General features: G+C 35.6%; 2 protein-coding genes across 6 annotated transcripts in view; one reads left to right on the plus strand and one right to left on the minus strand.

Moving 5' to 3' along the window:
- Positions 1-1783: 1783 nt before the first annotated feature.
- Positions 1784-13157, minus strand: LOC107743830 (stathmin-2-like). 4 transcript variants are annotated; one of them, XM_016557257.1, is made up of 5 exons: positions 13039-13157; positions 3607-3690; positions 3052-3227; positions 2706-2897; positions 1784-1869 (listed from the first exon to the last, which is right to left on the minus strand). In XM_016557257.1, exons 1-5 carry the CDS (start codon positions 13139-13141, stop codon positions 1810-1812), a joined length of 615 nt encoding a protein of 204 aa, XP_016412743.1. In that variant the 5' UTR covers positions 13142-13157; the 3' UTR covers positions 1784-1809. The 4 variants fall into 4 exon arrangements, with proteins under 4 accessions (XP_016412743.1, XP_016412742.1, XP_016412746.1 ...); XM_016557256.1 differs by having other exon boundaries at positions 3595-3690; XM_016557260.1 differs by having other exon boundaries at positions 3595-3690; positions 13014-13073.
- The window catches only part of LOC107743828 (Y+L amino acid transporter 2-like), a 13627-nt gene continuing 3572 nt past the window's right edge, over positions 13144-23198 (plus strand). For both annotated transcript variants that reach the window (XM_016557254.1, XM_016557255.1), the window contains exons 1-8: positions 13144-13226; positions 15652-16213; positions 18359-18484; positions 19132-19276; positions 20580-20703; positions 22208-22311; positions 22409-22505; positions 22878-23027. In XM_016557254.1, the coding sequence (XP_016412740.1) occupies positions 15778-16213; positions 18359-18484; positions 19132-19276; positions 20580-20703; positions 22208-22311; positions 22409-22505; positions 22878-23027 (1182 nt within the window). In that variant the 5' untranslated portion in view covers positions 13144-13226; positions 15652-15777. The remainder of the gene's footprint in view (positions 13227-15651; positions 16214-18358; positions 18485-19131; positions 19277-20579; positions 20704-22207; positions 22312-22408; positions 22506-22877; positions 23028-23198) is intronic.

A 23198-nucleotide genomic window follows, 5' to 3' on the forward strand; every position in this document is an offset into this window, starting at 1 on the left:
ACTCTGCCAACACAACTCTTTATTTCTCTAGCTACTGTTAAATCTATTTTAGAGGCTTTTATCGCAAGTTTTTCCACTCATCCAACATTCAACATGAATGGTCCAGAAATAATTCACAAATTTTCTCATGACTCATCATTTGTTTGAAGCTTTTACACAAAACTGATTGCAAAATTAAGTATGTCCAAGATGATGGCTGGATGCCACTCACTGAATTAAACACAGGTATTGTCACATAATTAGGTCAAGCAAAGACAATGTATGTATATGCATATATTTTCATATCTGTTTCATATATTTAAAAAAACTAAAAAATAAAATAAAAGGCAATATATGCTGTGCATATGCAGTAATTCTGCACAACTAAAACTACTGTACTATCTAACAATAACTAAGGCCATGTTTGAAATCGAATACTAACTTAGTATTAATTCATGTTTTCTTGCAAAGTCATGTGTTGCCATCTGTTGGTAAACTAGGGTATTACACTTCAGGCAGTTTCACACATGGCTATGTTTATTCGCTTTTAGTGGCCTACAGAAGTGGTTCTCAAACCTCTCCATGAAGTACCCCCAGCCCTGCACATTTTGTATGTCTTCCTCATCTATCACACCTGATTCAACTCATCAGCTCATTAGTGGAGACTGCAAGACCTGAAGTGGGTGTGTCAGATATAGGGAGACATACAAAATGTGCAGTGCTGGGGGTACTTCATGGAGAGGTTTGAAAACCACTGGCCTACAGCATAGGTGCTAAACTTGAAGTGGAATTATGTGTTTATGTTAATGTATGTTGTATGAAATAAAAATGGAGCCAAAGACAGATACTCTCATTTCAAGAACCCCAAGCCTTTATTTACCACAGCTTATGCTCTCAAAGTTACATGTGTGAAGGGAATAAAACACACAGCTGGAAGAGAAAGATGAGGGTGGGCAGGTTTGTGACATTAAAGCCACTTGCACATGGCACATGGTAACACCGTCCAACCACACTGCTCTTGACACACACACATTTACACATGGCATCCATTTTTATCACCTGAAATCCCCCTCTGAAATCCCCTAAATCTTTGAAGAATCAGAATTGAGAACTTAAAGCGATTCTCGGGAATTTAAGGTTAACTTGATGCTACGCGTCAGCAACAATGCAACCCAGACTATGGTCAAACACGGGTCGAGAGACGTCACATGACTTCGGTGTGGCTCAAACCACAGCTCCTCTTAAGCAACGTGTCATTTTTTACTGAAATCATGCTGACTGGGTTCATATAAGTGTGTGTGTCTGTGTGTTGTGACTATATACCAGATGAATGTATGAAGAAAGAGCTAAAGATTGTTGTAAATGCAATGATAGTGACCGGTTAAAGCTGTGTGTACTGTAGTGACGGCTTTTACTCTTTCCACATGGACATAGAGACACTAAAATGATTGTTGGGTTTAGAGAAGACATTGCTAGCCAGCAAACTCACAAACACTAAAGCCTCGTACAAGAGAAACTGTAGCGGATCTGATAGAGAGAGAGCGAGAGAGAGAGGAAACAAGTACATCCACTAAAAGAGAAAGATTCAGAGAGAAACTTATAAAATGGCACACCGCAATACTTTTAATCATCTCATATAAAACAAATAGGAAGTATTTACAAAAAACCACACCCACTTTGACTGGTTTCAAATTGATCAAAAACATTTGTTTTTTCTGGAGTAAATGGAGTTCCTTTTGTCTTCTGGACTATATCAGGGAGGATGCTGTTGGTGAGGGGGGCAGGGTCGATTCCCTTCGGTGATGGGACAGAGGGTCTAGAGAGATGTGCTCATGCTGTCAACTCTTCCCTCAGCTCTTTGTTTCTGCGCACCTCCTGAGCGTGCTTCTCCTAAAAGCACATAGAGAAATAATACACCAAATTAACATAAACATTACAGTTTATAGTTTAAAGATGATATACTGTTGATTAAAATAAACAACATTTATATTTTAAAATGCTTTTGGTAGCACTAGTGTCCTTTACAATGCAATGTTTTTATTGAACTGTAGCGCCCTCTTGTGACAGAAAATCAGATTAGATTTTTATTTATTTATTTTATTCATTTATTGATTGATTGATTGGATGAAGAAAATTATGCCATGATTTTTTTTTTTTTTTGCTTGTTTTATCTTCTATCTTGTAAAAATCACAATGTCAGATAACTTTTCACGGTTACAGCATTCCAGTTTCTCAAGAAGTTTTTAAAATCGGTGGTATTGTACATGTCGGTAGCATAAAAATAGTGTGGGATAAATTATGCATTTAGTTGTAATATCTGTGTTTTTTTTAATTCACATTACTAAGCCTAAATGCTAAATCGAAATAAATGCTGTTCTTTTGAACTTTCTATTCATCAAAGTATCCTGAAAAAAATGTATCACTGTTTTCACATAAAATATTAAACAGCACAACTGTTTTCAACATTTATGATAATCAGAAATGTTTCTTGAGCAACAAATCAGCATATTAGAATGATTTCTGAAGGATCTTGTGACACTGAAGACTGGAGTAATGATGCTGAAAATTCAGCTTTGCATCAAAGGAACAAATTACATTTTAAAATACATTGAATAAAGAAATAAGTTTATTTAAATTGTAATAATATATTACAATATTACCCTGTTTTGTACTGTTTTGACTGTATTTTTGATTAAATAAATGCAGCATAAGAGACTAATATGTACCTTCTCATGCAGTCGTTCCAGCATTGCTGCAATGTGGGTGTCACGGTTCTCCTTGATCTGCTCCATCTTCATGATGAGTTTCTCCTCTGCCATCCTACTGAAGTTGCTGTTCTCCTCCATGGCTTTCAGCAGGACGTCCCGCTCATGCTCACGTTTCTCAGCCAGGGCCCTCAGGACTTGAGACTCCTGGGACTGGAGAGGAAGAGTGGGGCAGAGTCATAGGAATCAACTGTTTATCAATTCACATTACATAAAAGTGTAAAAACTTAAAATAATAAAAATAAAATGGCAAACATCAAACATAAGTTATATACTCAGATATAATACAAATGAATGGGTAACTCACTCTCCTCCTTTCCTCTGCTGCCTCCAGCTTCTTCTGGATGTCCTCCAGGGACATGTCCCTCTTTTTGGGAGGTGTAGTGATGCTGTAGGAGCCATCAGCCGTGGGAGAGGGTGGCTTCAGGATGACCTCAAAGGCCTGGCCAGAAGCCCGCTTGTTAATGGGCTTAACCTCCATGTCTAAACACACAAGACATAAAGTGAAATAAATGCAGTGTAGAAACTGCAGTATGTCAGGCAGCAAATATTCATCTACACATTGGTGGAGTTTGAGCATCCAGATCCATCCAATAAAATGCACCAATTGCCTTCAGCTCATGAAATGAGCTTGAATTACTTATACAGCCATTCTGAACATTTATCAGACATTTATTTATCTATATTAGCTGTTAAGATAATAAATGTGTAGTATTGCTGGTACACATACAGGCCAATAAAAAGTTATATTATGAAGATCAGACAGAATGAGCACTATAAAGCACAGCATATTGTTGTAAATTCCTTCTACACAACTTCTCATTACTGGTATTATATTTTCATTTCCTACCCTCAAACTCACCCATGATGTTCTTGCGTGCCTCTGGGTAGAGACAGGAGCAGATGAGGGAGACGAGGGACAGCTCCTTCATCTTCTCTTTGTATGCTGCAGGGAGACACATCAAATAAAGTATTGACCCAGATTCTCTCTCACTGTTTTGAATGAATGATGAATGATTTTTTGAAACTGCATCGTTAAAGGGATAGTTCACCCAAAAATGAAAATTTGATGTTTATCTGCTTATAGACCAGGGGTACACTGACTAAAATTTTAGTAGTGAGACTAATGTAAAACATAAAATTTTAGCAGAACAAGAAGTGAGAAAAATATGAAATATGTAGCTAAAGAATCATATTGGAATATATTTAGAATTTAAATTTAAATTTATATTTAGAATTTTAATTTAAATTAAAACTACATTATATATATATAAGAAATGCAAATGAAAACTACATTAAAATTATTAGTAGTATTATTATTACACATATAAATTATTCTACATATTATGGTATAGATAGATAGATTGAAAGCTATATATATATATATGTGTGTGTGTGTGTGTGTGTGTGTGTAAATTAATATATTTTATAAATACATATATTAATGTTTGATATAATTATGATATTATTATTATTAAGTAGTAGAGGGTCTCTGGTTTGGCTAAGAGTTTGGGGGGGGGGGCCATTGAGTCCAAAAGCATTAAATAAATAAATACATGAATGAATGAATGATTGAATGAACGAACAAACGAATGACTGAATGAAGCAAGTCTCAACAGCACTCTGAGAAAACCAAGACCAGAGAAAACCCAAGGCCAGACAAGACCAGATGGTGGTTTATGACGGCTACATTGATCCTACCACAATCATTCCTCATCCCCAAATTCAGAATCATTTTTCTTTTTCAGCATTAAATGCTTACGGGCAAACAAACCTAAATCATACAAACATCAGTGATGGCAGATGCTAAATGAAGAACATTAATGTATCTGATTTTTTTTAACACACAAGGCAGCATTTATCAAGGCCAGTGCGCTGTGTTGATGTTATCAAACCGTGAATGCTTGTGGTTTTTTCAGCTAGATTTCAAACTGCTTTTATCCTTTCCAGCATCAACCTACTTTCTTCACTCTCTGCCCAGAGGAGCCTGGAAAAATCTGATCAACTCCTTCTTGCTCCCTGACGAGGTTATCAATCCCTCACAAACAGAGGATGGAGAAAACCGGGAAGGGAAGAAGTGAGAATTTTGGTGAAGGGGACTTTAATTAGTAATTACCTGAGCAAGCCATTTCTTCCGGTAAATTGAGGGGATGGCGATGGATGTTTAGTGCTGTGATATTGAGTGTTCCCAGACCTTGTAAGCATTTCTCTCCTGCTGTCTAGTCAGAGTGAGATCAGGACGATAGACAGCTCACTGAAGCAAGTAATTCAGGTCAGCCGGCTGGAGAGCAGGTGAAAAAGATCTCACACAGACGACTGCATCTGTATGTGTGCAAAACTGTGATCTAATCAAGAGTTTTTGCTGTAAAATATCAGAGGGTTTGTAATTAGAAAAGAGTATTCGCCGCCTGCAGACCACACCCTTGGCTTGAAATGTAGATATTGTGGCAACTGGTCAAAAAATACATTGTATGAAAATAAAAATTGATATTTTATATATAGATATACAGTATATGTGTGTGTGCGCGTGCATGTGTGTGCGTGTGTATGTGTATGTATGTACTGCATATACTGTAAGTCTATATAAGATAATCTAATATTAAATTTACAAATAATATATACATTTAATTTACTTATAATTTTTACATGAAGTAAATTTTTTGTCATGACTGATTCTTCTATATCATACTTTTAAGCACAGGTTACATATATATTATACATACTATTATAAAATAAACATAATATTACATTATTTTATGAGTATACATCTCTCTCTCTCTCTCTCTCTCCCCCTCTCTAGTTTATTTATAAATGTTAACATACTATTCATTTTTACGTTAAGCAATCCTAATTCTCTGTGCTTTATTCTGACTGATTCTACTATCATGCACTACAGTGATACAGACCATGTCTTGCACCACCACTAAATATGAAGCAGAATAAAAACACACATTGCTCAAAAATTGCCATCAGGCTCTACAAGCAAAACGTCCTTTGTGTGGTTTATTTGATAATGCATCAGCATGCCCACATTGGAAATCAATAATGGCCCCTCCCATGGCCGTAGCCAGGGTTTGAAAATTAGTGCGGTCTGGGGTGGGGTTAAGAATTGTGCAATAATAACCCCTACAAATACAACTCATTATATACACTAACACTTTAGATACAGACATGTAGATGTTTGTGAAAGATGTTTTATCTGTTTTGGAGGGATTGGAGGTAACATTGTACCAAAATTATACTATATTTATTGCATCAAATTTTTTTATATTTTACTATAGGTTAGGGGTGGATAATTTTATCAGTTGTTTATTATTCATGCATCAATACATATTACTTTTATAGTTTTCATTAATAACCATTGCTATATAATAACTTTGTCTAGTGCTCTTATGAATGTTTTTAGCATGACTGAAAATTTAACTACTATACTGAAAGAAATAAAATAGACTTCTTCATGGCTAGTGTTTGCATATTTCATAGCCTACTAGTGTTAAATGCTACTGTTTTATAAATAAATAAACACTCATGAGGAGTTTTAAGTAGCAATACATCTCGTCATTCAGAGAACAAATGTTATTTCTGAACATGAAAAATACGGGCATGCTCCCACCTCCCTCTTTCTCTCTCTCTTTCACACACACACACACACATATATGCTCAGTCCATTGTCTCTCTCTATATATATATATATATATAATTATTATGTATATATACATTATTATATTATTATAATGTCATATAATTGACATTAAAGCCTAAAAATGTCATTAATCTTAAACTGCAATGCCCGCACCCCACTGTTGTGCAGCATTGCTGAATGTGTATATTTGAACTTCCTGTTAGGTTAACGATTAATGGGGCTTGACTGCATTAATACCGCCTTCACATATCCAGTAATCACAGATGATAAATTGAGGTTACGTGAGGATATCTATAAAGTATACAGGACAAAGGTAGGCACCTGGCAGCTCTGGTTTGATATATGATATGCATTTCTGACAATGATATTGTGGCCAATTATCCAATCATTAATTAAAATGCTCAATTAAGAGTCTAATTAAATAAGCCATGCTTTTAGATGAGACATAATGAGAGAGCTGATTATGCATAGATTAAGACCTAATTTTCTTATTTTGAGGTATATATAGTGCTGACAAACACACCAAGGTCTTTCTGCAGGCTCTTTTAAGCCCTATAAATATTCCAGGTGTATTGATTATATTGATTGACATGTTCTTTCTCATTAGTGGGAGGATTCCCACAGGCATTTGTCGGGGCATTTTTTGTATGTTCTGTGAAATGAAATAAAATATCCTAAAGACACATCTCCGTGTAATTACATTGCATGGTAGGATTAAGTGCACATAACTGGTTTTCCACAAAATAAATGTCTCTCCAAGTTGTCATTTAACATTTTAAGTGAGATGACAGCGAGACATTCAGCCACTGTCCACCAGTGCCCTACCCTGCAGGTGTCTCACAAAGATGCGATAAAGACGCACACCTTGTATATGGTATGCCCCAGTTTGGCCGTCTACAACATAATCCAGAATCACAACAGCACTGAGACATGCTTACCGGCGAGACGACTTGAGTCCTGACACACATTTAAAACATCAATCATCTGATACTGCAGTCTGCCACTCATATGGTGCTAGAAATGGTGTGAACGAAAGGATGCACATGCAAATCCACAATTACACCTTAAAAACCTGTGTTTAATGAGCAAGGAGTTTTTTTATTATTATTATTATGAATCGGGTTAAATATAAACACGTGACATGTGCTGGTAGACTGTATATGTCACAAGAATACATTGAAGGTGAGAGAACAGATTTTTATTTTACCATTATAAATGTGATAAAATAAAAACGCAGCCAGTGTAGTCTTTAATAAACTCACCAGCTAATGAGTCATGCTCCCAAATCTGTGAAAAACCACTGACGATAAACCAATAACCAGCCTATCATTTGTGATAATTGGCAATTTTGATAAGACAGAATTTTGTCTATATAATAAACATACCCACAATGATAAAAAAAAAAAAGCTTTTTCAAACACCCTGATTCATTAACTACCATGCTGTATTTCCCTATTTTGGCATTGTTTGGCAAAAAAATATACCAGCCACACCTTGCACATTTTATAGAAAGGATAGAAATATCATGTATGGAGGATGTCAAAAGGTTTAAACTGTTCCGAGTCAGGTATTGCAAGGCTTCACAGGGTTTTCTGAAGGCTGAAACAGAGCTGGATCTTGGGTGGGGTCCTTCTGCATTATGCTGGAGATGCGTGAGCCGGCAGGTGCACTGTCACCATAAGAAAATCATTTTAAGGCTTTTAAAGCATGGTCCAGTGTATTTTAAGAGGTATGCACTATAATGACACCCTTTAATGCTTTTTCCTCATTTATAAAGTCCCCCTTTTTCTAAGCAAAGTGAGTAGGCAGCCTGGGTGCACACAAAATGCACAGCCATATTTGAAAATAAAACAGCATGGGGTGGAAGGAGAAAGCAGATTTATATATCTGAATATATATCTAAAATATATTTATTTCCCATCTAACGGACTTCTTTTTTTCCTGCATCAAGGTCTATTGTGCGCGCGACAGCATCTCTCAGCATCAAAGAGACACGGACCGGCGAACAAAATGAAGGAAGGTTTGTCTTACCGATCGCAGTTTTGGCCATGGCTGGAGTTGTTGCGGTGACTGATGCGTCTCGGGTCTGTTCGGTGGCGAGGAACCGGTTCACTCTAAAAAGGTACTGAGTCAGCAGAACGGCGCTCTGAGGAAAAGAGTGCGCGAGAGAGAGCAGCTTGGGGAATGGTGAGCGCGCGTGTGTTCAGTCAGATAGGCTGCTGTTGTCCCTTCATGCGCAGTTCCAAGTGAACGGCTGTCGCGCGCCCGATCTAATGTACAGGAGGTTGTCAACGGTGAGGAGCTTACAAGGTGACTAATTGTGTATCCCCCCTTTTTCAGCAGTGGTGCAACCCGTTCATGCACAGCTCCCATTGATTTATAATCATTTTATATGGTAGGCTACATCAGAAGACGGTGGTTACTGGAAGCGCTGGTATCATTGTATACAGTAAACTACATGAAGCACGAATATCTTTTAAGGATTATTTTATCTGAATAGCTAGCTGTCTGTCATCACTGCATCAACTGCATGAAGCTCCATCTTCCTTCTATTAATAGCATTCATAATTCGTATATAAACCATTCGTGTATATATAATACGTTGCGCACTTTTTTTAAATAATTCATTTTACATACATTTGGGAAGACATGGTGGTAGCTACAGTAAGAATGCCAAAGCAGCACTGGGACACTGAGTGCCCCTCCCAGCACTATCAAGGGTCCCATGAGATTAAATGGCTTTCTTGATGCCTTTATGTGCATCAAATGTCAATATTATTTTAGTTATTGGTAAATAATTTAATTACAATTATTACAATGACTTTAGAACATTTTAAAATATGTTTAGCAATATTTAATGATTTGATTAATAATAAATAAATAAATAAAATACAAAATAAAATAAAAATTAATTAATTTAGCAGCAGACAGGACCTTGATAGCATGTAGCTGAAGATAACCTAAAAACGTGCCAAAGTAATTCTTGGTGTAGTACAGCTATAAGTGCATAAAGAAATACAAAATTATGAAATTCTTCTTTATCTATTATAAATATCCCCATGTAGTCCCATTTAGCCATGATTTATCACTACATGAACATGCACATCCAGTTCCCCTTAGAAATGCCCATTGCAAGATGCAAGCATCAATTATGAAGGAAGCAAAGACTGCACAATAAATAATAAAAGTTCTAGTGTCTGACCAAAGTGGGTTAGAAATTGCACAGCAGTACATGAAGGATAGCATGAGTTAGCATTACTAGACAGAGGAGACCTCTGTAATATTTTACATTGTAGCTAGATTAAATAGGACTCGTTTACATTTCAGAGGCAAACAATCCTGCAATCTCTTGATTGAAATAATAATACAATATTATTTTCATGTTTTATTTATTATAGCTTTTTATGCTCCTAAACTGAAGCCTAAACTAAAGCCTAAACCTTGTACTGATAGGCTATCAGTAAAAGGTTTAGGCTTCAGTTTATCGTATCAGTGATAGCTTACTATCAGACATGTCAGCTCAGGGTCACGCCTAAAGATTCACGATCAAAGGACTGCACTGCATTATCATTTTCAACCACATGGCGGCATTAGATCCTTAATTAAGGAAACATCAGAGCCTATTATAACCAAGTGCAAGGCTTTATTTACAACATTTCATCAGAAAAAAAAAGTTCTAAGATAAGACAAAATGGTATGTATGTTCAGAGGACAAATTGGTTTATCAGTGCAGCACTAATCTTACAGCTGCTGTTGGCTATGCTGAATTACTTAAACGTTTAAAAGGACAAAGCCAATGAACCAGATATCTGAAGTCATTTATTAATCAAAAGCGTTTCCTTAATGAATTTAAAATGAGTTTCGGTTATGCTTGAATAACACTTCTGTATAAACGCTGCATAGTTTTCAGATATGGTCATTGGGAAATTTTAATATAAAGAGCAGCGAGAGGATTACTTTAAATGTGAGAAATAGTTTCAGTAAAGTTCATGGTTACTCTTTAACTAGAAGAGACCTGAGCCAAACTGAGGCTCTGTTATGTTTCCAGCATAGCAATGATCAAGAATGCATTGTACTCACAACACAAATAAGCAGGGAAAGCAACAGCTTTGAATAAATTAATCCTACACAAATCTCTTTTAAAACCAGTTGCTTAGTTCATGAAAAAGTTCACACTGTAACATCTGACAGCTCCTTATTTCTGCTTTAGCTAGGCTGTTTAGAATAGAAATTATTTGCCTTATTGAACAGCTGAGTGAGCAGAAGCACAAACTCACATCAATAATAAACTGGCTGTGAATTTCAAGAAGTTAAATCCTTGTGCACTTTCTATAAATACAGTAAGTGCAAACTTTTGTTGCCCAAGTAAAAAAATAAATAAATAAAAACCTTTAAAATGCAGATTTTGTGTTGTGGTGACTAAATTTAATAAACTATTATTAACATACCATGAAATGTTAAAAATGTAAACATACCAAATATTGTTTTAAACCTACCACCACCACCCAAATGGTGATTTTGACTCAGAAGTCTTGAGCGTCGCAACTGTATCTAACAATAAAAAATAAAAACAATTATATGACTTGACGTTATGATCATTTAATTGACATGTTCTCATAATTTAAAGTTAAAATGTAGATTCATAAAATAACTAGACAATTCAAATAATATATTAAAGGTTACAGACATAAAACACAATGCAATGAAGTGCAAAATAAAAAAAAAACAGGTAAAACATTTTTTTAAATCCTGTAAGAAAATTACTTTATATACATACAGTACACCAACTACATATGAATAATTTTCTAAATACCCCACATCATTAGGCACAAATAAAACCTCCAACAAATCATGTTTTCCCACCTCAGGCATTAAAGACCTTTTATTATTTTCAGTTTTCTTCAGCTTTAGACACCTTTTTTTCTCAACCCCGTTACGGATAAAATGGGATTGGTTTAAAAAGGATTTTACACAGAAATTGTTATAAAACAAACAGGTACCTACTACTCATGTGCCCCTGATAACAATTTAATGATAACAAATGTAACATTTATCATCATTTTCACATTTTTATAGGACTGAAGCTAAAAATACACAAATTGTGTGTCATCTATCTCTATTTTTGTAAAAAAAATATATCTATTTTTCATTTAAAATTTGAGCTAAAACCACAATTTTATTGTTTTAGCCCTTAACATGCCAGGTGGTAATCAGCAAGAAATACTTTTGTTCTTAACTGTCTTCCCTATATTTTTCTAAAAATATTAATGTGACAAGGTGTGACGGTTGAAAACTGTAACACATTTGAAGGGATACATTGCCTTAAATTTAAATTTTTGGTTTTGTTTCTCTCTCGTATTGTCCCGTTGTTTCTGGGTCAACATATCTGCATGGCCAACATTGTCTTTCTGCTGCAAATGTGGGTGCAATTTATGATTTATGATGCTTGTCAACGTTTAAGTGGACATATTACATCTTTTCAGTTTTTTTTCAGATTTAGACACCTTTTATTCTCAACCTTATAAAAGGACAAAATGGGATTAGTTTAAAAAGGATGTTACACAGAACCTGTTATAAAACAAACATACCTACTGCTCATGTGTCCCTGATAACAATTTAATGATAACAAATGTAACATTTATCATAATTTTCACATTTTTATAGGACTGAAGTTAAAAATAAACAAATCGTGTCTATGGTCTCTTTATTTTTGTAAAAAATATATTTAATTTAGATGTTTAACTAAAACCAACTAAACTAAACTAAACTAACTAAAAAGTTTTATTGTTTTAGTCCTCAACATGTCAGATGGTAATCAACAAGAAATGCTTTCATTCTTAATTGTCTTTTTCCAAAAATATTATCAATATTACAAATGGACAAATAAAATAGATAACTTATGTTTAGTTACTTTATGTAGATTTGTTTGTTTACATTACTTACATTCATCTAAAGCAGTGTACAAAAAAATTCTCACTGTTGTCTCTATACAAGTGGCCATCTTGCCAATAACATCTCGTTTTGACATCTTGCCTGGTTCTGTGTGATTTGGACAACTTCAAGTTACGCCCCCTTGTTCATTTAAAGTCGGTTTTTTATAAAAACAGAAATAAATGCTTACTTTATTGCCAAAAATTATAGACACTGTGCACATTTGTTAATAATTTTCTAAGTACAAACTCAGTGAAGTGCCTCAGGGACATGACAAAATGCTTGGTGTAAGATATAAATAAGACATTATTTTATGCTAAAAATTATTTAAATGCAATAATTCTTTTTATTCATTATAATGGGCATACCAATGTATTGTAAAAAAAAAAAAAAAAAAAAAAAAACTTTTAAACCAAATAAATGTTTAGTAATTTAATTAATTAAAGTTTTTATACCAATAAAGTTATATTAGTGAGAAAATGTAGCATTTTGCTTTGTTTTGAGGTGACATAGTTACGTGTTACATTTACATTTATAGTTTTAACAGTAAATGATGCAATTATTTAAATGCAATAATTCTTTTTATTCATTATAATGGGCATACCAATGTATTGTAAAAAAAAAAAAAAAAGAAGCTTTTAACACTTCGTTTTAGTGAACTACCACTTTTAAAGTCGGTTGGACTGAAATATTACCGAATCCCAGGAATGACCCATTTACCAGTCAACAGCGTTGGGCTGGTGGAGATGAAGGTGGAGGAGGAGGATGGCCTAAAGGTAGTGAGGGAGGGGAAGGCTGTAGTATTACTGCTGGACGATGTCATCACGAGTCACCACCTCTCTCACAGCTCCACGTCCACTCATCACATCCACGCACGCACATGGTCCAGCTCCCTTCACTAAGAACAGGTGAGATCTGATGAGTCGTTTACTTAAACTTGATATTTCACACTCCAAGCTCAACCGCGTCAGTTGGTAGTAGTGTTAACTTAGCAGTGTGAGTGCAGAGGCGCGTCACACCGCTAATACCACATAAGCTAACAGAAGTGGATGTGAATGGTGGCATCAGAGATGTTTTCTTATCTTTTTATCCTATAGAGGAGAACTTATTCTTAGTTTTGAAGTCAAGTTATATTGAAATTATGAAGTTTGACGGGAAATCGTGAGATTGGTAACTTAAATAGGGTGACCATACGTGCCATTTTCCCCGGATGCGTCCTGGCCAGGATTTCTATATCGCTTTGATTCAAAGTACCTCGACAGCGTTTCGAAAACACAAGGAACCGATGTCATACACCGATCGGTCTGCACACGCAAACAAAGCCAAACCCTAGACATTTAGGCAATATAGAAATCCTGGCCAGGACGCGTCCGGGGAAAATGGCACGTATGGTCACCCTGAACTTAATCATGTTTCAAGACCTAACCTGAACAACGTGTTATTGACTTCCTCTAACGAAGCTCGTGCTGAAAATTATGTTTTACGTTAGACGGATAGCTGATAAAGAGACGTGTTTTACCGACCATATAGAGATGATGTCTTCATAAAACAATATTTAATAGTTAAGTACTCACAAAACATTAGCAGGATGCTGGTGTTGGCGCGAATCGAACATATAAACCCGGGTACAGAATGTTTATAGAAGCGAGCAGAAGCTTAAAATATCAATATTTTACAATAATAATGAAAAACAGTAATAATTAAAAGGCGAATTATCACCGAGGAAATGTTTTATGTGTTCGATGGTTATACTTTTACAACCAGCAATAGATTAGTGGATCTTCCAGGTGTATTTAAGTACCGGTATGTATCATCTGTGTACACATGTAGGCTACATCACTTTCTGAGTAAATTTAAAAGATTGGTTTGGAGGATTATATTCTGAAAAGTAGATGTATATGATTCAGATTCACAGCTGTTGTAATACTCTTGCATACATTCAGAATAGTTCAGACATGCGCATTTTGTTCCTTTAATTCTCGCTGGAAATGCAGCATAATAAATTGTAATCAACTAAAAAACTATTCTCATGAATGTTCTTAACAATGACGTACATGAGTGCATCAAATTACATAAATTAAGACATGAGGCTCTTACAAATGTCAACTTGTCAAGGCTTACTGTACTTTTTTTTTTTTTATATGTAAAAAAAAAAGTCTTATCCTGGCTCCAAAACTGTTTGTTCAGTAGTCGTATTTTTATCAAATGTCTAATATTATATTACCCAGTTGTTTATGGGCAGATACATATGAACAAATGGTTAGGTACGGTGAAAATTCAGAACAGGTGTTTGCATGACTTAAAATTCTGATTAAAACATGCATATTAATTTACATGATGCTTACATAATCAGAATATGACCAAATTCTGATTAATATCAGTATTCTTAGGAGCCATGCACACAAAACCTGTTTTTACTGTTAAAATGCGAGATGCAGACCAGTGGAATGGAAAAAAACTACACAAGGTCTAGATGTGGGTTTTTTGAGTGCTTGAGCGCTGCATTTTTAACTTAAGACTGCAAAAAGAAGAGAACACAGCAGTCAGGCACATCCATCAAGTGCATGTTTTCATTAAAAAAACAAAACAATGAAAAGACATTCTATGGAAACAGCCCCTTATGCATGTAAACGTCGTTTTTTAAAAAGTATGTTACTGAACGTGAAATTGAGGAATGCTTTTCTCTTTTCTGTTAAATATTGGCATGTTCATTTTTAACTGTCAAAGTAGGTCTGGCATCTGAATTTTTAGACTTGGCCTTCTGTTGAAGTCAGCTTTCAGAATATTCTGTACAGTGGCCCCCAAAAAGATTTTAAGTGCTTAAGCCATACTTAAATATATGGCTTTCAATTTAAATTCTTTATCGTATCTTTACAATTCCTTTGGTGTTTAACATTGTCATGCTGTTCAAATGAGTATGTACTTCCCACATAGTTTTAATGTTCAGTGAAAGTCTTTATCTCTAGTAGATAAAGTAGATCTTAGTTCTGCAGGCTGTTGTTGATGACCGCACCCAACCAAGCGTTGCCTGGTTGTCTTCCCACATTGTACTGGTTTCCTCCTGATGTCACTGGCACTGCACTTGCTCTATGGCATCCTGGGCAGCAGGTGTGGGCGAAATGACTGAGGCTCAATTAAAGAACTTGTTCTCCGAAAGGGCTTGTTAAAATTAATGTTGGAGAGATTAAGCTACTATTTTTTTTTAATTGTTGAACGAGTCTAAACTGTTTTGTGTTTTCAACAACATGCCACAGATGCAGTCAGCAGTTGAATTTAACCTACAACATTCCATTAACTGTGTTTGATCTCTTTTATCTCCCTGATTTGATACAGAAAGAAATCAACGATGAGACTCGGCTGAAACTCTAGGCTTGAGGTGAACAGACTCTTGTGTGGTTGATGGTCCGACGTCAGATTCTTGATTTTTGCAGTACCCCTGCCTCTTGAGTTGAGTTCATCATGGGGGACGCCGACTCCACCAGTTCCATGCGTCTAAAGCAAGAGATCTCACTACTGCACGGTGTCTGCCTCATTGTGGGGAACATGATTGGCTCGGGCATCTTTGTTTCACCCATTGGTGTTCTTGAGAAAACAGGATCTTACGGTCTATCTCTGGTGGTTTGGGTTATTGGAGGAATCTTCTCTGTTTTTGGTGCCCTGTGCTACGCTGAGCTGGGCACAACCATTCGCAAGTCAGGAGCTAGTTATGCCTACATCCTGGAAACCTTTGGGGGCTTCGTTGCATTCATCCGTCTGTGGACCTCGCTGATGATCGTGGAACCAGCCTGCCAGGCAGTCATTGCTCTTACTTTTGCTAATTACCTAGTGAAACCGTTCTTCCCCACCTGCCCGGCACCAAATGCTGCAGTACGGCTCATTGCAGCTCTCATTATAGGTAAGAGCTCCTGCGCTCATCCATGCATGCTTTGATAAACTTACATGTAACAGCACTTGAAACTAGTGTAAATAATGGCACAATAAAGGCCGGCTTTCTCTGAGATTCACTACTGTTTACTGTTCACACAGCGCAGTGTGTATGAGATTACTCTGAAAAGAGTGCTTCATGTTAACGTATGTCAAAAATAAATCATACCAATTTATGCTGCCTGCTACCTTTATTTACATAATTCTTTTAGTTTGTATGGTTACCTTACAGCCCCTTTTTTTCCATTTCATACAAAATAGAAAATAGCCTACATGTATTGTAATATAGTAACTTCATATACACAACATTTCTGAATCCATATTGTTATTGTTAAAACAAAAACTATTAAAAATTGTTTTTATTCATTAAAATAAAATATTAGATGACAAACTTAAACTTACAAAACACAAATGAAAATTTGCTTTGGCAACTAACTGAAATACAATAAGTTCAAATATTAAAATAACTTAAAAAAATTTATTAAAGCAAAATAAAAAAATACTAAAAAATAAAAAAAGCATAAAATTAATAAAACAAACTCAATTTAAAATGAAAACTACAGATATGAAAATAAAGCTAATTCAAAATATTATTAGTACATTAATAATACTAAAATAACACTGATCTGAATGCTAGGAGAGTTTGCGTTTGTTTCAGCCCATTTCTCCCATAAACCCCGGGTGCTCATGGTGCATTTTTCTCTACAATGTTATTTCATTCATTTCCTTTTTTTATTTGTTCATTTTTGGGAGGAAATTTGTGTTTTCTTTTTTTCCCCCTTTTGATTTTCTTCATACTAAAACATCCTTGCAAATTGCAAAAAAAAAAAGCATATTTTATTTCCAGTGAGTTAAATCTGGGAACCTCCTTTTTCCTTTATCAGAAAGTGCAAATATACTTAGTTTCATTTTTGGGTGAACTAGCTCTGTGGTCTCAGCTGTTAGATTGTGTTGTTTCAATATTAAAGGCAGGGTAAGCGATTTCTGGTAGCCAATGTTGATATTTGAAATCATGTTGAAATTACACAGTCCAGCAGGTGAGTCTGCACTGCAGTGTGAATAAACTGTCATCACTTTGGCTAAAGTACGTTCATACGTTTTTGCGTAAACTTGTACTTTGTCCGTGTAATTTGTCAAAATCAAGTGAATACTGTCTCTACAATTTTGAAGCATGTGTTTTCTGTTAGTTCAGCTGTTAATTCCACTGCGGCTGCCAGGCTGTTCTCTCCATTCGTCTCAGTGTTAGTTGGCATTATTTAGGCATTTTATTTGTCAACCAAATACTTTCCATTTGGACTGGAGTTTGTAACCCTGCCAAGACTTCCACAAGACCTTTTTATGAAGTCATTGGTGACTGTTTCCACAGAGATCATGTGCAGTTTGTTTGAGTTTAAGGGAATTCTCAGGTATTTGTCACCTGTGGCATGTTTTGCTACTTACTGTGATGAAGTCCACTGAAGTACTTGTGAAACAAGCCTAAACCGAAAAGCTTATGCGTACATATATAACAGTGTAATTCTACAGGGTTTAATTTCCTTTTTGTGACAAATAGCACTTTATTTGGACTGTACAGTCTGTACAGTTTCATCAGAATGAGGTGGCATTTGAGCTGTGATTAAATCAGGTACAGAAATACCTCAATTAATCTCCTGGGTACCACAGTGCCGGGATGTCCAGTCATTATGGTATCTGCAGCTCTGAGAGACTGTTTCAAGGAGTGAATTACTGTCAGACTTGCTTTGTTGGTGAAATTAGATGCCAGGAGTGTCAGATGAATGGAGGAACTTGAATTACCAGTCTGTAAAACGGCAAAAGCAGAAGTTGAGGTGTTCTCTGTTCTGAAAAACCTCACCCACACCCTAATTTTATTGCCCTGGTCAACCTGTCAGTTGAACCTAAATGCTTAAAGGGGAACTTATGACACATTGGAAATTTACATTCATCTACAAGGAAATAGTAAAAGTAGTTATTATGGAACACAACTGCACAATGGAATTATTACACACATGATCAAAAGGAACATTAAGAAGTTCCAGTTTCAAACAGCAGTTGAAATATATTCGGTATATATTGTTTGGCTTTTATATGGCCATGTCTATCTCTGTTTGCTTTGCAGGTCTTCTCACCTTTGTGAACTGCATGAAGGTGAAATGGGGGGCCATTCTTCAGGTCATCTCCACTGTGGCTAAAGTCCTGGCTCTCATTGTCATTATCATTGCTGGAATGGTTGTGCTGGCCCAAGGTTTGAACATGCTGACACAAATGTTGTTTACTATATATACTATATACCATTATTACTGTTTAAAAGTTTGGGGTCAGTATTTATTTATTTATTCATTTTTGTAAAGAAATATTTTTATTCAGCAAAGACACATTTAATTGATCAGCGTGACAGTTAATTGTATCAATATATAATGTTTATATAATGCAAAAAAATTATATTTCAAATAAATGCTGTTGTTTTCTATTCATCAAAGAATCCTGAAAAAATACATCGCAGTTTCCAGACAAAAACATTAAGCAGCTCAAAACATTGATAATAATAAGAAATGTTTCTTGAGCAGCAAATCAGCATATTAGAATGATTTCTGAAGGATCATGTGACACTGAAGACTGGAGTTATGATGCTGACAATTCAGCTTTGCATCACAGGAATAAATTGTATTTTAAAATATATTAAAGTATAAAACAGTTTTTTTTTAAATTGTAATAATTTCACAATATTAGTGTTTTTGCTGTATTTGTGATCAAATAAATGCAGCCTTGGAATAAAAAAAAAATAAAAAAAACTCTTATCGACCCTATACTGTAGTGCTACACATTTATATTTTTGTGAGTCATTACTGTTTGTTTTTGATTTTTGACTGCATTTGCATTGCTGTGCCACAGGAAAAACAAACAACTTTAGGGATTCCTTTGAGAACTCTAAACTGGATCCAGGAAACATGGCCCTGGCTCTGTACGCCGCTCTGTACTCGTACTCAGGCTGGGACACCCTGAACTTCATCACAGAGGAGATTAAAAACCCAGAGAGGTACTGATACTCATACGATACAATACGATACACTTTATTGTCAGACTGAGTCTGAAATTTGTCTTACGTTACAGCAGGTTCACTCAAGTTTACAATACTTTATCACATAAACAACACAGAATGCAGAGCTTTCATACATACATAAAAAATAAAAAAAAAAGGACATTTACTTTTTATATGAGTTATTCAGCGCTAATACATCTTGATATACAAATGAATTCTTTAACTTAATTCGGCTGTATCTTGGGACCTTATATCGTCGATTAGATGGCAACAATACAAATTCATTATACAACACATGATTAGGTTCAGAAACAATGTTATTAGCTAATCTTACAAGATTATTATGGTAAGATAGTTCATATGCTTTTTGAAGTGGCTGACCCACAATTTTGGAGCAAATTTTTAGTAAGTTCATTAGCTTTGTTTTTAGACTAACAGATAGACTCATATACCAAACCGAATTACAGTACTGCAAGACACTCATGATTACAGACATAAAAACAATAAAATAATCTGCTTTCTTGCTCCAAATTAGGGCTGCACGATAAATCGCATGCGATATTTAATGCGCATCTTGTCAGTAAAGCTGGTTCTGTAATCAGCGGTAAATCTCCATCACGTGCGTGCTTTCACATGAAGCAGCATTTACTACACAGAGCCGTTGTTCACAGACAAGCTGCGCAAAACATGCACAAAATATGATCGTGGTTTTGCGCAGCTTGTCTGTGAACAACGGCTCTGTGTAGCTAATGCTGCTCCACGTGAAAGCACGCACGTGTAGAGATTTACCGCTGATTACAGAACCGACTTTACTGATGAGATGCGCATTAAATATCGTGCGATATTTATCGTGCAGCCCTACTCCAAATGACCTCAATCTATGGAGAAAGTAAATTCTTTGCATTGATTTTTTACAGATACTATCTATATGATCTCTATATGATCTCTATGAACACTTTACTCATGACATTTCACTTGATATAAAGACATGTTCCACTCATTGTGAGTAAGAATCAATAATAATAGAAGTATTTGTCATGTCCCAGCTTAATATGTGGAGACTCTAAGTAAGCCATATGTGGGTTGATTGCTCTGAAAAGTCTGAACACTGTGGCTCTATATTTCTTTCAAAATATTGCTCAGTTTGTTTGAGCAATTGACTCAAATTGGTTCAACCAATGCAGTCCTTTGTGGTGCAGAAATTGCACACTTCATCTTGAATGAGTGTCCAGCAGTTTTGCTGCAAATCAATCAGGAAGATCAAATATGTAAGCTAAATCTTTTTTTCTCTCTGCTACAGAAACCTGCCATTGTCTATAGCGATCTCCATGCCTATTGTCACAATAATCTACATCCTGACTAACATCGCCTATTATGCAGTGCTGGACATGAATACACTGCTACAGAGTGAAGCTGTGGCTGTGGTGAGTAAAACCTTCTTGGATATCTGTATATCCTGGATATCTGTATTATTTGCTCCAGATTTGATCATGTTTTCATCTCCTGTTACACTGATCTAGTTAAGCAGAGCAGCTTGAGGCAACGTCTTCTCTCTGGAGATGCTTGATAATGTTAGTCTACATCCACAGACATTCTGCTGCCTGTAATTATGCTAGTATGCTGCTCTGTGGAAGTTTTTTAATGGCCAACAAAATGTATTTTCTGTGTTTGATACACTGTTTGTTTTTGATGTGTCCAGTTCCATTTTTATACACAGAGACAACTGTACGTTCTTCAAAAACATTGCTCTGTTTGTTTGAGCATCTAACACACTTACATTAGTTTAACCAGGTGCATGATTAATCCGAAAAAAAACTAAATTTCAATATGGCTTAGTGAGGTTATCCAGTCGCAAAGGCTGCAAATTAAAGGAATATGTGCGTTGCATGTATCAAGAGTGAAGCGCAGCACTGTGTTTATTACTCTGAGCAGCGCAGAGTAGTTTTTTTTTCTTTTCTTTTTTTCTTCTGTGTTTCAGAACGATTCGGTTCACAATAAATGCTGCTCCACATGAACTCATCTCTTCATCTGCTCTGAGCCTGGTTCACTTATGCATTTGGGAACACAACATGCACTGATCATTTTCCTAAGCAATGTGAAGTGCTTATGAACCGGCTGCTGTCAACAGAAGGGAAGCTTTAAGGGCTCCCTACAATTTTCCACCAAAATACAAGTTTGATGGTTTAACAAAATTAAGATAGTTGTAAATATTAGTATTGTAATTTTACAGTTGCACTGTAAATATATATATATATATAATTATTTTTTATAATAGTTAAATAGTTTATTTGACAGTGAAATATTGCAGTAGTAATATTTAATTAGTTTAATATTTTAATTTAGAAATAATAATAATATTTATATTATTATTATTATTATTTAGTCATATTGATATATAATCACACATTTTTTGGCAATTAGATTTTTTCCACAGTTCATGCAGTCTTATCTGTGGTACTGACCAGTGACAGAAACATCTTTGAAAACAGTTATTATTTTTGGGGATATACAATGTATCTGTAGCATATGAGTTATCAAGATTTTTTTGTATTTATTTATCAGTATCTGTTAGTATTGTTTACTTGATTGTTCATGCTCATTTCCCTTATTTTACATTTTACATTACCTTTGCCATCATCTAACACTCACGTAAAGTTAATCTTTAAAAACACTAATAATTTAATAAAAACTGTTAAATTAAATCTTTAGCAAATCAAAAAAAAAAAATATATATATATATATATTTTCATAGTGTACATTATAATGTTGCGATGCCTAAATTCACTTGTAGCATTTAAAATGGCTCATTTTAGTGTTTAGCGTTCAATTTTTAATTATTTAGACAAACTAGTATAGGGTGTCAGGCATTTATTGATTATTGGTCATAATGAAAAATAAAAAACACTTTTGCTTTTGTATTTAATACAGACGTTTGCTGACTATGTGCTGGGATATGCTAGCTGGCTCATCCCGTTGTCTGTGGCCATCTCCTGTTACGGAGGTTTAAACTCCTCTATCATTGCCGCCTCCAGGTAAAGATCTTGTTCTGAGTCTTCTGTCGTTTCTGTAGTCGATGCAAGGTGGCAGGAACTCAGTTTCTTAGCCGAACCCCTTTTTTTTCCCTTTCAGGCTGTTCTTTGTGGGTTCGCGTGAGGGCCATTTACCCAACATCCTCTGTATGATCCACGTCAAATGCTACACACCAATCCCAGCCCTGCTGTTTAATGTGAGTAAGCAGGCTCAGACATACCTTGTGCTATGTAGAAAATCTTGAATATCCATTGCCGCCTCTAAAGATCTTGTTCTGAGTCTTCTGTCGTTTCTGTAGTCGATGCAAGGTGGCAGGAACTCAGTTTCTTAGCCGAACCCCTTTTTTTTCCTTTCAGGCTGTTCTTTGTGGGTTCGCGTGAGGGCCATTTACCCAACATCCTCTGTATGATCCATGTCAAATGCTACACACCAATCCCAGCCCTGCTGTTTAATGTGAGTAAGCAGGCTCAGACATACCTTGTGCTATGTAGAAAATCTTGAATATCCACATTATATACTAAAAGCAGGACACTTCATTCTGATCTGCTTTTTTCCCCTCCTCCTACAGGGTGGCATGTCACTCATATATCTCTGTGTGAAAGATGTGTTCCAGCTAATTAATTACTTTAGTTTTAATTACTGGCTGTTCATCGGCCTTTCTATAGGCAGTCAGATCTACCTGCGCATCAAGGCACCTGACCTGCCCCGTCCAGTTAAGGTAAGTCAATAGCTCTGTTACAAAACACAAGCTACTGTGCTACTAACCATTATAATTGAATGATTCTGAATTGTCTCCATGTACGCAAGTAGCACTCCTCTAGGGATGCAACGATTATAGATTTTGTTGGTACGATTATTGTCTGAGGAATAATCACGGTTTTACGATTAT

Source organism: Sinocyclocheilus rhinocerous, unplaced genomic scaffold, assembly GCF_001515625.1.
Source record: "Sinocyclocheilus rhinocerous isolate Xijiao unplaced genomic scaffold, SAMN03320098_v1.1 scaffold46, whole genome shotgun sequence".
NCBI lineage: Eukaryota > Metazoa > Chordata > Actinopteri > Cypriniformes > Cyprinidae > Sinocyclocheilus > Sinocyclocheilus rhinocerous.

Excerpts from the sequence above, each read along its gene's own strand:
- LOC107743830 (XM_016557256.1), bottom strand. The coding sequence starts at position 13,141 with ATGACATCGTCCAGCAGTAATACTACAGCCTTCCCCTCCCTCACTACC. Across the intron at positions 2,898-3,051 it reads CAGCAGAGGAAAGGAGGAGA|TCCCAGGAGTCTCAAGTCCT; the intron begins GTGAGTTACCCA and ends CTTCCTCTCCAG. Across the intron at positions 1,870-2,705 it reads TGGAACGACTGCATGAGAAG|GAGAAGCACGCTCAGGAGGT; the intron begins GTACATATTAGT and ends ATGTGCTTTTAG.